Consider the following 12,499-nt stretch of genomic DNA (forward strand, 5'->3'; position numbering starts at 1 on the left):
TGACATTCGATAAATATTTAGCGTGTCCGTATTTTGATTAGCATGCGATTACGATTGTCTATGAATTTTATCTTGAAGGCCGTGAAAAGTTTCAGACCAACGGACCAACCGGCGGATATTTAAAGTCAGAAAATAATGACCGTCGTTAAAGGTGCGTTTGGAAGGTAGAGACTAAGCCAAAGCCGTTGTAATAGATTAATGTCGCGCAATAAACATCGCTTGTCAGACTCGTTGTTTCTCAGTTAAACTATTCGTTATCTCTTCGCGACTCTATTTGGTTCGGCACGTCCGCTGTAGACACGGACCATTAATGAATATGTACACTGCCTCGTTTCACGAGGATCTTTAGTAAAAAATTTAGACCGACTTATCGTGTGAAATACGATTATAAACATGAATGTGACGAAATATGATTTTCCGTACGTGCGCAAACTGCCACACGTGCAACCTTCAGAATGCATACACGACGATCGGAACATCTTAAAAGACGAGGAGAGAGCAGCAATGGCTAAATATAACCACGAGCAGGCAAAAAGATAGAGTTATTCGCTTCTTTGATCGATTATCCACTGTCTCGCTTGAAGCGTGTTCAACTCCTTGTACTACACGTCTGACTTTGAGCAAACGGTGAAATCGAAATTTACTCGGTAAATTATTTGACCGATCAATTAGTATCGTGGATAATAATGAAAAAATTTAAAAGGGCAGAAGGAGGGCGTGTGATAATGGAAGAGAACGAGACAAAGGAGAGTCAAAGACCAGCATTACATCGTCCGAGTCGGATTCGAATTAACTAGCCGTAAAGTGGGCGGCCCGATACACTATATATATTTAACAGCAGACTGCGCCAGAATGCTTCCTCGTTGAAATGTGACCTCCCGGCGACCTCGCTTCCCTAGGTCTCTTTTCACTTTGCCGCTCGACGCTTTTCACTAAGCGCGTACTAGCGTTCTCGAGTAAAAAAGGTACGGCAATCGAGCAATAATGTCAAGAGTTAAGTACTACGATCGTTGGTGTGTCGCGGGTAAAGTCGAAACAGTCGCTTGGGAAAAAGTGACGCGACAAGGATGTTCGACGGCGAAGAGTTTTCCTAGAAGCGTAATTTGTATTTCTTCAGAGCCATCCATCTGTTGGCGCGGAACGTATCGTTCAAGGACGAGAACGGTAGCTAATAGTGCTGAAATCATCGAAAAGCTACTATGCAGTTTTGTAGGAACAAAACATTTCCACGTGAGGTTGCGAAAGGCGTGTACACGCAGTACGTATCACCTGGCACGCGTTAAAAAATGAGAATACGCATTTAATGGTAAAATTAATTATTTAACTCGAACAGGAATGATTTCGACGATGTATATGTACGAAAACGTAATCAGTATGTTCGTTTTGAAAAATCGGTGGTTGCAGAGTGCAATGGAATAAATTAGAGGAAGGTGCGAAGCAATTCGGAGGCTCGGCTTGTTTTGTACGCATACGTTCCGTTTCGCCTGAACGAGTCGGCCAGGCGACAAAGCGGTGATGAGGAGTCGTCGGGAAGAGAAAAGACAGTGAGGACAGAGGAGGAAGAGAGAGCAGTGAGTCGGTCAACCTCGCAAGAAAGCGTAGGAGGGTTGCGAGGCTGCATCACGCTTGGAGAGCGCAGCGATACCATGACGTATCGAGCGAGCACGCCACGCAGACTGACGTCATGATCACGGTCTCAGTCAGACCTGGAGCACGTGAACAGCACGCCGGTGATCACGCGGTCGACGGCTGATAACACAACCGCGATTGGATGGTCCCGGCGAGCCCCTCGGCCGGATTGGCCGCGATGAAACGCGCCGCATGATCACACACACAACGAGAACAGCGTCGAGCTCAATCGACCTGAGAAAGCTTCATTGCGCTACCAGACGTTCGACGGTTTACGTCTCTTTACGTCTTTTTTCGCATTTGGAATACCGCGCGAGACGGAGCCGCGTCTTGTTTCCACGACCAAGCCTCTTTAAACGTAGTACCACGTAACCGCGTTCCTTTTCATCGAAAAAAATGGATGCGAATCAGACGCTTCTTTCGCCGCCGGCCTCACCCCAATTCAAACACGTAAGTTGGACGATGCATTAAAAGTACCGCCACTCTGGTCTGATCAACCGCCCGCGAAATATGAACGCAGCTAGGAATAACGATCCAACCCATTTCCGCCTTCACCTATGACTATTATTCTTTGGCTGTTTATCGTTTTCTACGGAATTTTTTTACATTTTCCGTTGTTTTTGCAAACTTCTTTTATAGAATTTTGCAGTTGTCATTGCGAAACCATCCTTGTGTGAAACCTTGAGTAATGCATCGAGCAACTTATTTTCTTTACAGAACGAACCGCTTCAATCCTCCTTCAGCGTCGCAGCACTTTTGGGAGATAAACTTTCGTTGAAGACGAAGTCTGCTGAGATAAACACAAAGAAAGACGACGATGGAAATGCGAGACCTGGCTTGCCACCGACGCCGCAACCTTCCGACTCGGAGGAGGATGAACCGCTCCGAAAAAGGCGTTGCGTGGAACAATGCGAATTGGCGAAGGTAAATTCATGTCATTTTTCATGGTGCATATCGACAAGTCGCTTCTCTGCGCATCACGAACGCAGGACTACTATCTCTTTTTGATTTTTTTCTACGCGCGCCATCGACTGGCCACTCCAATATACATACACGCATGCGTACGCGCGCACTTTATAGAGTTGTTTTGCAAGATGACCCCGTTTACAGCGTGCGTTCACTCTTACACCATTTTTGTCGTTTATCCTCCGAGCAAGCAGTTCATACCTTTCGACCGTATCTCTTGTAAAACGACGAGGCTAACAGATGGCTCTTAATTGTTAAAAACCGAGCGAGCACCCCTCACCTAATAATTTTAAATAAATTCCAAAACAAAAAGTCAGCACTTTGCGATATCGCTCATTATCTATTCTTACTCAACAACTTGTCTACGTTTTCCTTGGACTATTATTAGCGAAGTTTCCATTTCCCCCACAAGTCGCATAAAAAGAAATCACTCTCTCTAATACAACCGATACAGACATATTGTTATAACAGTACGGTAGAACGAGTATCATCGCCCTACATTAGACGCGATTTGTGCATTCGTATAAACGGAAAGAAATTTATAAATTTGTTTGTATCTTTTTTTAAACAGTTACTTTTGGACGGCACACCACCCCCCAGTCCGGAACCCGCCCGTCCATCCGTGATAATGCGTGCTTATCGGGATGGTACCTACAGCCCTGCCAACTTGATACCAAAGACCGTTACAACATGCTCACAGCCGGTTTCACATGACCAGCAAATCGCCTCCAGCCCGCAGTCTGAGGCCAGCACGCGGCGGTTCGGGCCGGAGCCGGAAAACGTGCTCAAGAGTTTGAAGTTTAAAATGAGTCTGCGGAAAGAAGAGATTATCGTGAACAACAAGAACACCGACCGCGAGACCGTACACCCGAAATTACATCCTCTAGCACCGAAACCTGCCCCGATCATGGTAACTGGACTCCTAGGCTCCTCGTTGGTACTTCCACGAGCACCGCTTCTTTTGGTAACCGCGCCGACGACCGCGACGACTTTGAACACAACTGTATCAGAATCAGCCGCGCGGCGTCGCGTCTACGAGTGTGAGCATCCTGGCTGCGGGAAGAATTATTTCAAATCGTCCCATTTGAAAGCTCACACGCGAACTCACACCGGCGAACGACCATTCTCGTGTCCCTATGAAGACTGCAACAGACGTTTCTCGAGGAGCGACGAGCTCTCGCGGCATAAGCGGACGCACACCGGCGAGAAGAAGTTCGCTTGCACGGTCTGCCAAAGAAGATTCATGAGGAGCGATCATCTGGCGAAACACGTGAAACGACATACCAAGGATAGATCGTCGTCCGCCGCAGCTACCGGTGGTCAAACTTCCGTTGGACAAGTGACGCCCGCACCTTTGAGGGTAAGCCTACTTCCGGTTATAGCGCCGCGATTGACCCAGCCGACGCAGCAGATTATTCCACCGCAGTTAGCTGCTTAAAGAGAAAGTGACGTCGCACGTTATGTTCGAATTCTATGATTGAAACTGGATCTAACGATTTTTCGACGGCGATAGAACCGTCGAACCGGATCCCTTCTGTAAGAGTTCAAAGATAACGCAGAAGATTTTGCGCGGGCGAACGTACGCTCCTTAATTGCCTTATCAAATGTGCGTCGAGTTTAGTGTGAGACAAGTTAACAAAAACGCGTACTTAAAAGGAGAGGACTCGAAGGCACGAGGAGCGGTGATTGAAGTCATATAAAACGAGGCTTTTCTGCCGTCCGTGAACCAAGTACCTAAGTGTGTCTGTGATCTGTGATGCATAAGCACGTTGACCGAGAAAGAGTATTTATTTAAAGATGCAAAGACAGTTTTTATCTGACTATATACATAACGGCTATGCAAAAATGCTAGAATTATTCTGTTTTCATTATCGTAAACTAGTTATATATGTTAATTATCCATGTATCTATGTACATATGTATATACTAGCTCGTCCGGTTATGCGTTTTACCTGATGGAGTAAGACTTTAAATATTGTGTATAGAGATAAGTTTAAAGATTTTTCTACAAAAGCAGAGATTAATTAAACGACTTGTATACTTTCGTAAAAGTATTGTACGTACGCATCTATTGAATACCTGGCTTGCCTCCACATCCTCTTTCGTCTTTTTCTTCGACGCCCAGCTTTCGTTGCGCGTTGACAATTTACAGCCAGGGAATATGGTATATCTTGTTTTTCAATTACGAATTACAATCTTCGCTACACGTGCGATACTGGAGTAAAGTGATTAATTCAAAAGACAAGAATTTTCCGTGGTTCATCAAGGGTAAGAGAGTAATAGATCGTGTTTGATTATTATAATTGGTAAATAGTTAAACGCTTAGTGTGTCGGATTCAACAACTTTTCCACGCACGATAATATTTCGCTTCCACATAAGTACATACAGACAAAATTACAGAAAATGTGGGTATCAGAATGCAAAGCAACGTGTTCAGCAACTATTATATCAAAACGAAAAGTTTCCATCACGCATCATATAAAGAGTACGATTGCGTTCGAGTGCGTGGATACGATCTTTCCCTTGTTGATTAAAATCCACGGAGATCGTGCTCGAACTTAAAACCATCGACGCTTTCTCAAATATGTTGTTTTGCTCGGATCGTAAAGAAATCTGATCTGAGGAGTTCGACGAATAAAACGTACGAATAATTAACTTCGTTAGATTTTAAATTGATGTAAAGAGATTTTATAAAAAATTTTCGTGATGACTGTAACTTATATACACTTCAGGTTAATAGAAATCAGGAATGTCCTATAGAAAGAGTCCAGCCGGAATTTTGGAAAAGAATTATAGTCGTGTTAAAATGCGATTCGCAAAGCTATCGATTGAGATAAGATTTCCTTTATCAACCGTTTATATTCGTAGATTGTACCGAAAATACGTGATTTTTTATAGAAAATTAAATTTATTTTCTTGGCTATTTCTGTGTCCAGTAATCTCTGCATAAAAAATTAGAGATAATTGTAACACCGAAGTTTCTCAAAACATATTCTGAATGAAATTATGTGTTATCTCGAATATTCATTGTTATTTGGCCGCAAGAATGAGCTAAATTTTATATTTTACATTTCATACAACGCTGAGCTTAAAACAATTAAAAGAGGATGAATATTTAAACTTGAATATGAAATCGATTGTTAGTTTGTTATAATTTTGTTCCTAGAATATGGCTCTTAAATTTCTGTTCGTATTTTTCGTCGAAAACAAGTAAAAAAGTTATACAGGTCAATTTAAAAGCATAATCCTCGCTAATAGTTTCTCACGAAACGTTACGGTTTCTTGCATCAGCCAAGGACTTGACTTCTTTTAATATTGTAAATGTCACAAACAGGTGTGGGACCGGTAGATGATGTAAAATGTCCTCTTGATTACTCTCGCTTGTTTTCATTAAAATTCGTTCTATCGAAAATTTAACAGAGGGAAGGAAATAATTTTTTATTCTAAGCCTGTGGGAATAATGATTTGATAATGATAAGTACTATAGTATTATACTAAATGTAAACCTAGGACTTATTATTTTGTTACATTAAACGATATGGTATTACAATATATACTGTAATAATAATAATGTGTGTCATCAGCGATTGTCAAGGGACATCGGGGTGCCCTGAAAGCAAGTTTGAGCCTCAACAGTCGAAGGCGACTGCGTTCCTTATGTACACACGTACATTCTTTTTGTATTGTTTTATTGATATAATTATTACTTTTGTAAGTTTTTTAATTATTACCTGATTTTATTGAACAATAAAGTGTATTCTTTTATTTTTATAATCTTACCAAATATGAATACAAAAATTGTAAAAGAATCGTTGATTGCATTTTATATATATACATACATATATATGTTTTTTTACTTCGTCTTATTTGTATTATTGAATCAGGATTTCAATTTTTATATCTTGACGAATATTCATGCAATTGAAAGTGCAACATTTTCTGAACATTGCATCAAGAACGAGAATTCCACTCCTTCGTCTCTCTTTCATAATTCAGAGGAAATAAAAAATGTTAATTAGGCAATAAATTTATTCATATACGTACAGTAGTAATCAGACGTTCATCATTGACCATTTTAGCGCGTGACGCTAACTTTGCAGAAGGAAATGCTTAGCAAACTTCTTTATTAAAATTTGTTTCAATAACATATTGTATATATGTATAGGAATCTAATAAATAACAGGAAGTATACATCTTATGTTGGAAAACAGAGCGTATGTACATTTCGGTCTTTCGGCACAGTGTTTTGCAAAAATAAACTTTAATACTACATTATTGTGAAAATTTGTTCACTTTATCGCAAAATATATTTCGTATAAAAATCTTATGATATATATACATACATTATATTATATAACTAGTTTTGCATTGACGGTTGAAGGAAGTTAAAAACATCATTAAAAACAATCTCAATATATTTATATTATTATCAAAAAATATATTCCCAAATATTGCAAACGCGCTCAAGCAAATTATGCAAGTCTATAAAACTCTCAATGTTGCAAGCTTCTACTGCTTGTGGAACTTCTTGCTGGAATCAGATGCCATATCATACAGAGTCTGAGCCGGTTTAAATGCATCGCCGTAATGGCCACGGAATTCTTCCATTTTATTCACTAATTTATGGGCTCCGTAGGAATCCACCCAACGGAAAGGTCCGCCGGTGAATGGAGGGAATCCTAATCCGAAAACAGCTCCTACGTCGCCTTCCAACTGAAAAAAATATGCATAAAGAATGCATAGTACTGAATTCCAGGTGCCAATGCAAATTTCGCTTACCGGATTAGCCAAAATATTCTCTTCTAAACAGAGTACCGCTTCATTAACAAAACGGGACACCATCCTCAGTTGACGATCTTCGGTGGACGTACTTCCCTTCGGTTCGATTTTGTATCTTTTCAAAATGTCCAGTGCTCCATGATTAACATTTCTGTTCTTCGTATTGACTTCGTATACGTATATTCCTTTGCCTGATTTTCGTCCTAAGAAACCATCTTTTACCATATCGCCGAGTATATTTACATCTCCACCTCTGAATCGGTCGCCTAAAGCTTTTACGAGATGTGCGCTTATGTGAGCACCGACATCAATACCAACTTCGTCTGATAAAGTTGCAGCCCCAACAGGGAATCCAAACTTTTTAGTGAGACTATCCAGATCCATGGGATCTACTCCTTCCTGTTAGCACGTTCAATATTATATGTTTTATTTAACGTAATAGTGTAATGTCAGATGAGAAACATTACCTGCATCAATCTGATAGCTTCAGATAACATAGCAGATAGGATTCTCGTTGTGTAAAAACCGGGTCCATCTCCTACGGTGATGACCGTCTTCCCTTGTTTCAAGCCAACGTCGACTGCAGTTTTTATAGTTTCGGCCGCTGTACCTTTATGCGTTATTATTTCTAATAATTGCATTTTATCTACCGGAGAGAAGTAATGCATTCCGATCACCTGTAAATACATTATTTGACGGATCTGAATTAGAAGAATAATAGGCGAAACGATACCTTGTCGGGACGGCTGCTACCAGCGGCTATATCAGTGATAGGAATCGCTGATGTATTCGTTGCGAGTACACAGTACTCTGGTGTGTTCGCCTCTATTTCCTTGATAACTCTGTGTTTAATAGCGATATCCTCGAAAACAGCCTCTATCACGATATCTGCGTTTTTAAAGGAATTATAATCTAAAGTGTAATCGAGCTGAGAAAGAAATCTGTCTCTCTGAAGCCTAAAATAAATAAAAAAAATAACACACAAAAAAGAAACATAAAAATATTTAAGCGCAACTTAGGAAATGTTTGAAACTAACAGAGAATACTTCTTCCGTTTCACGGCAGTGTCCATGGCCTTTTGTATTTGGCCCAGACCACGGTATAGACCGGCTTGGTTCGTATCTTTCATAACTACTTCGAAACCTTTATCTACGCTCACTTGAACTATACCTGCCCCCATGAGGCCAGCACCCACAACAGCAATTTTTCTGAAAGTACGCACAATTATATCTATAAAATAAAACGATCATTTTATATGATCCATAAAACTCACTTAACCGCACTCTTCGGTGTGCCAAAACGATTTCTCTTACACGCTGTCTGACCAAAGAACAAACTCGCGAGACCTTTACATTCAGGCGTGACTGCCAGTTCACCAAAACCTTTTGCTTCTGCTTCGTACCCAGCTTTAGGTCCCTTATCCAAGCCAGTACGTATTACCTCCAAGATTTTAAGAGGAGCAGGGTATAAGCCACCCGTTTTCTTCACTACTTCGTTCTTCGCCCGAGTGAACACTTGGTTCTTTATAAATTCGAAGGAGAAGGCATAATTCATAAGTTTATCAGACAGCGATCTCGGACCTCGCTCGACTTTTAAAGTACCATTTGCAATATCTTTTGCAGCTTTGATAGCTGTCTCTTCTAAATACCTCATAGTACTGGAAAGATTTAATATATGTAGAACATGCAGACTTTATAATATTGTTACTAGAGCAAATGTCTTACTTCTCTTCCGCTGGTCCATTGCCAGGACCCAGGCGGTTCACTAGGAGATCTACGATGCCTAGTTGCTTAGCTTTTTGTGCTTTTACAGTTTTTCCAGTGAGAGCCATATCTAAGGCATTGGGAATCGATGACAATTTGGGTAATCTTTGCGTGCCACCTCCTCCAGGCAGAAGACCTAACATTACTTCTGGTAAACCCAAACTAGTCTTTTGATCATTCACAGCAAGTCTATAATGACAAGCCATTGCAACCTGTAATAATAATAATTAATTCTATCAAATTCATTACAGTAATAAATTTATCAAATAGCATACCTCCAATCCACCTCCTAAACAACTGCCTTGAATGGCAGCTACAATAGGTTTCGAACTCTTTTCAATACTGTTTAAAATCTGTTGACCTTCATAAGATATCTTGTAGCCGTCTTCTGCAGTCTTACACTGTTGTATCATAGTAATATCAGCACCAGCAATAAAGCATCCAGGTTTCCCACTTATAAGTACTGCTGATCTCACAGAGGAATCTGCTTCTATATCTTTCAGGAGAGTTACTACTTCTTCCATAACTTCTTTGCCCAAAGTGTTTACCTGCATCGTGTGTAAATTTCGATCATTTTTAGTAATCTGTATTATATAATTTATATAAATTAATTACGTATTTAGTCATGTACCTTGACTCCTGGGGAGTCCAGAGTAAGTACTGCTACATTGTCTACGACTTTGTATTTTAGGTGCTTCGTATTTGTCGTGGTAGACAGACTTCTCATAGAATTATACAGTGCTAAAAGCAACAGTTAGAAATAATCGATCGAAATAAAAGAAAATCAGAACTGTTCGATTTGCATGTCCGCGAATTTTTGTAATTTAAAAGGTAAAATAAAGAGGATCATACGTAAGATCATCGTTTACAGATATTCTTCGATTTGGACGGAACATTTTTTACAATTTTATTAATTATCTATATGTTGAAAATACGTGGAAGAATTGGATTACAATTTTTTCATTACATGTAAATCGCGATAAGTTTATCCAGTAAATTGGTCGGGTACAAAGGTTCGAAATGCGATTAGCCGGATATATGAAATTTGTTTCACTTTTTTAACTTGTAATTACCTGTCCGCGTTACCATATTTTTATTAATGTGCGAGAAACTCGCAACAACACTCAATAATCTGTATTGTGACATGTTTTACAATGCAGCATGCACACGCCCGTAAAGATATTAAAATCTGCTCATGGAACCACTGTATCGTACAGACGTACAAGCCGTACAGACGTAAAGTAGAAGTGAATATGTGGATGCAGCCGGCGGTGAATACGCATGCGTGTAAACGTAAATGTACCAAACTGGATAACACAGTAACACAATTCGTCGTATTTTGCAAGCAAGACTTTGACCCCAACCACAGACGAGGTGCAGGATAGATTCAATACATATTGTACGAAATTCCGTTCATTGCAGTTGGAAACAAAATTTTTCTGTCATTTTCAACGTTATCGGTTCAGCAAATAGTAACATCACCGAGCAGATCCCGCAAGATGGCAAAACGACTACCATTAACAGCCGTAGGAAGAATAGCACCATTGAGCTTTATCCTCAAGTTCAATGTATAGCAATGATCGATACAAAATTTAAATATGCTTCAACCTTTTTTAAGCACAAGCAAGAAATAAAGCATTTAAGAATGATATTCTTAATATTGAGAATGAATAGGAGGACAATCTTCAGCTGTACTTAGTCTATCAACGTGTCACGTGAATCCTTAGCTAAAACGATAATAAAACAACCCCTAAAAATGAATTCAAGTTAAATAGTTTCTATCGCATTATGTATTACGTTCTTTTCCAATTTTCTCATGTATGTATAGAAAGAATATTAGGAAGAGGAAAAATCTGTGAGCAACCCTCGTATCTCCCCTAAGACGTCGATTATTTTCGAGGCGCCCCAGTTCCTCGCCGCTCTAATCCGGAATATTTCTGCCCTTTCGTGGGCGCGTTTACTATCGATCGATCCGAACGCACGAGGCACTCGTTGCCACGACTCGTGAAATTGCCTAGGCAGAGAGAAAGAGAGAGGTAAAGAGGGTGCAAAAGCCCACCCCCCGCGCAACGACCATGCTATAAGTACCGGACACGAACCGAGCGCGGGCTTATAGGTCCCGTTGCGGTCTTCCTCGTTCGTTCAGTTGGCCGCGATCACCGGCGATCTATGAATAGATCCGGGGATCTTCGACTACCATTTTGATTTCGCGTCAACCAAAGATCGATCGACGTAGACGAAGAGCACGTGAAACGTCTGTGAGCAAACAATGACAAGGTCGTCGATCGATCGAGGATTCAGAGAAGAGAAAGTTCGTCGGCGGAGCGCACGGGGTTGGGACCCATGCTGATCGTGATGCCGCTTGTCGATGGGAGTCACCTGAGACTGCGTACCGTCCACAAGGATGAAGAACAGCAAATCGATGATGGACATCGAGGACATCTGCGGATGCTCGAGATTGCCCTCGATCATATTGAGGAAGGAGCTGCCGTATCTCAACTCCACTTCCGGTGAGTTTCGGCTGTGCCGGGTGAGATGTAATGCTAGATTAGTTTTGCGAGGTTGTTCAAGATCCTGCGTGCGCCGTCGACTAAGGTTTTATCGACCGCATCGTAAACCTTGGTGCAGTTAATCACACGTTGATCGTCATCGTTGATTTAAAATAGTTTCCCTTTAATTTGTGAAATACGTTTCGCTTCGATGTGGGAGTTAAATAGTTTTCAAAAGAGATTTAGAAGTTTGTACTAATTCCCGATGAACTTGAAGACCATCGAGGCCGTTTGCGTTTATCAGACTCCTTCTTTTATTCTAGACAAGTTCTGTTTATTATTTCTTATAGAGTTTTGCTTCTCCGCTACAAGCGGCCCAGTGATCCTGTTAAATTTAACGTGATTTCTATGGAAGCACCTTCGATGCTAGTTCGCGTTCCACTTCGGGGTTTAAACACGTGTCATAACAAAGGGATTATATGCGATATTATTATCTCAATGAATTTCAAAAAGAATTTGCTTAATCGAACTAAATCTCGCTTGGAGGCGATTCACAACGATTTTATCTTTTATGAGCTATTAGCTTGTATAAGGAACGTTATTATAGTGGCATGGGGTAATTGCAACGAAGACACGGTCGATATTAACTCCCCCGTTCTTGAAAGGAAAACTTCGACGATCGATAAAGTCTGCTAGAAAAACGCGGTAATGCACATGAAAACCTTAAAGAGATATTAAGGATGTATTGGCTATACAGTCAATCCCAAAAGTTTATGTACTTTAGAAAAACGCATTTCCTATGATTAAAAAGAAATCAGATGTCGGAAGAACAATGCTAATAATAAACAGCTACGTGCTGAACAGTATAGAAG

General features: G+C 40.5%; 3 protein-coding genes across 3 annotated transcripts in view; 2 read left to right on the forward strand and 1 right to left on the reverse strand.

The window, feature by feature from the left end:
- The first annotated feature begins 1,732 nt into the window (after window positions 1-1,732).
- Window positions 1,733-4,646, forward strand: LOC108624124 (Krueppel-like factor 3). The gene is made up of 3 exons (XM_018023205.2): window positions 1,733-2,079; window positions 2,347-2,553; window positions 3,167-4,646. Exons 1-3 carry the CDS (start codon window positions 2,026-2,028, stop codon window positions 4,031-4,033), a joined length of 1,128 nt encoding a protein of 375 aa, XP_017878694.1. The 5' UTR covers window positions 1,733-2,025; the 3' UTR covers window positions 4,034-4,646.
- Window positions 4,647-6,993: 2,347 nt separating this feature from the next.
- Window positions 6,994-10,500, reverse strand: Mtpalpha (monolysocardiolipin acyltransferase Mtpalpha). The gene is made up of 10 exons (XM_018022901.2): window positions 10,212-10,500; window positions 9,770-9,879; window positions 9,414-9,686; window positions 9,100-9,350; window positions 8,649-9,032; window positions 8,413-8,583; window positions 8,109-8,331; window positions 7,843-8,052; window positions 7,376-7,774; window positions 6,994-7,309 (listed from the first exon to the last, which is right to left on the reverse strand). The coding sequence occupies exons 1-10, from the start codon at window positions 10,282-10,284 to the stop codon at window positions 7,106-7,108; spliced, it is 2,298 nt and encodes a 765-aa protein (XP_017878390.1). The 5' UTR covers window positions 10,285-10,500; the 3' UTR covers window positions 6,994-7,105.
- Window positions 10,501-11,249: 749 nt separating this feature from the next.
- The window catches only part of vari (MAGUK p55 subfamily member vari), an 18,801-nt gene continuing 17,551 nt past the window's right edge, over window positions 11,250-12,499 (forward strand). Inside the window, 1 exon segment of the mRNA XM_018023166.2 lies at window positions 11,250-11,648. Coding sequence (XP_017878655.1) covers window positions 11,543-11,648 — 106 coding nt within the window. The 5' untranslated portion in view covers window positions 11,250-11,542.

The sequence above is a fragment of the Ceratina calcarata genome, unplaced genomic scaffold (assembly GCF_001652005.2).
Source record: "Ceratina calcarata isolate Rehan_Ccalc_2016 unplaced genomic scaffold, ASM165200v1 scaffold297.2, whole genome shotgun sequence".
NCBI classification, from domain to species: domain Eukaryota; kingdom Metazoa; phylum Arthropoda; class Insecta; order Hymenoptera; family Apidae; genus Ceratina; species Ceratina calcarata.